The sequence below is a fragment of the Chinchilla lanigera genome, unplaced genomic scaffold (genome assembly GCF_000276665.1).
Source record: "Chinchilla lanigera isolate Chin_1 unplaced genomic scaffold, ChiLan1.0 scaffold00049, whole genome shotgun sequence".
NCBI lineage: Eukaryota > Metazoa > Chordata > Mammalia > Rodentia > Chinchillidae > Chinchilla > Chinchilla lanigera.
The window spans coordinates 14,901,990-14,902,996 of record NW_004955450.1 but is presented as its reverse complement, the minus strand read 5'-3'; the positions used below and the strand labels follow the sequence as shown (position 1 = coordinate 14,902,996).

General features: G+C 70.7%; 1 protein-coding gene across 1 annotated transcript in view; it reads left to right on the top strand.

Annotated features, from left to right (window-relative positions):
• The first annotated feature begins 6 nt into the window (after window positions 1-6).
• Window positions 7-1,007, top strand: part of Foxb1 (forkhead box B1) — a 35,050-nt gene continuing 34,049 nt past the window's right edge. The window contains exon 1 of the mRNA XM_005393895.1: window positions 7-1,001. Within this exon, the coding sequence (XP_005393952.1) occupies window positions 39-1,001 (963 nt within the window). The 5' untranslated portion in view covers window positions 7-38. The remainder of the gene's footprint in view (window positions 1,002-1,007) is intronic.

Sequence of the window (1,007 nt, the reverse complement as noted above, 5' to 3'; positions counted from 1 at the left end):
CCGCGCGGACCCCGAGCGCGAAGAGGGCGAACGCGAAGATGCCTCGGCCGGGCCGCAACACGTACAGCGACCAGAAGCCGCCCTACTCGTACATCTCGCTGACCGCCATGGCCATCCAGAGCTCGCCCGAGAAGATGCTGCCGCTGAGCGAGATCTACAAGTTCATCATGGACCGCTTCCCCTACTACCGGGAGAACACGCAGCGCTGGCAGAACAGCCTGCGGCACAACCTCTCCTTCAACGACTGCTTCATCAAGATCCCGCGGCGGCCGGACCAGCCGGGCAAGGGCAGCTTCTGGGCGCTGCACCCCAGCTGCGGGGACATGTTCGAGAACGGCAGCTTCCTGCGGCGCCGCAAGCGCTTCAAGGTGCTCAAGTCCGACCACCTGGCGCCCAGCAAGCCGGCCGACGCGGCGCAGTACCTGCAGCAGCAGGCCAAGCTGCGGCTCAGCGCGCTGGCCGCCTCGGGCACGCACCTGCCGCAGATGCCCGCGGCCGCCTACAACCTGGGCGGCGTGGCGCAGCCCTCGGGCTTCAAGCACCCGTTCGCCATCGAGAACATCATCGCGCGGGAGTACAAGATGCCCGGGGGGCTGGCCTTCTCCGCCATGCAGCCGGTGCCCGCGGCCTACCCGCTCCCCAACCAGTTGACTAGCATGGGCAGCTCGCTGGGCACGGGCTGGCCGCACGTGTACGGCTCGGCTGGCATGATCGACTCCGCCACCCCGATCTCCATGGCGGGCGGCGACTACAGCGCCTACGGGGTGCCGCTGAAGCCGCTGTGCCACGCGGCGGGCCAGACGCTGCCCGCCATCCCCGTGCCCATCAAGCCCGCGCCCGCCGCGGTGCCCGCGCTGCCCGCGCTGCCCGCGCCCATCCCCGCGCTGCTCTCGAACTCGCCGCCCTCGCTCAGCCCCACGTCCTCGCAGACAGCCACCAGCCAAAGCAGCCCCGCCACCCCCAGCGAGACGCTCACCAGCCCGGCGTCCGCGCTGCTGTCGGTGGCG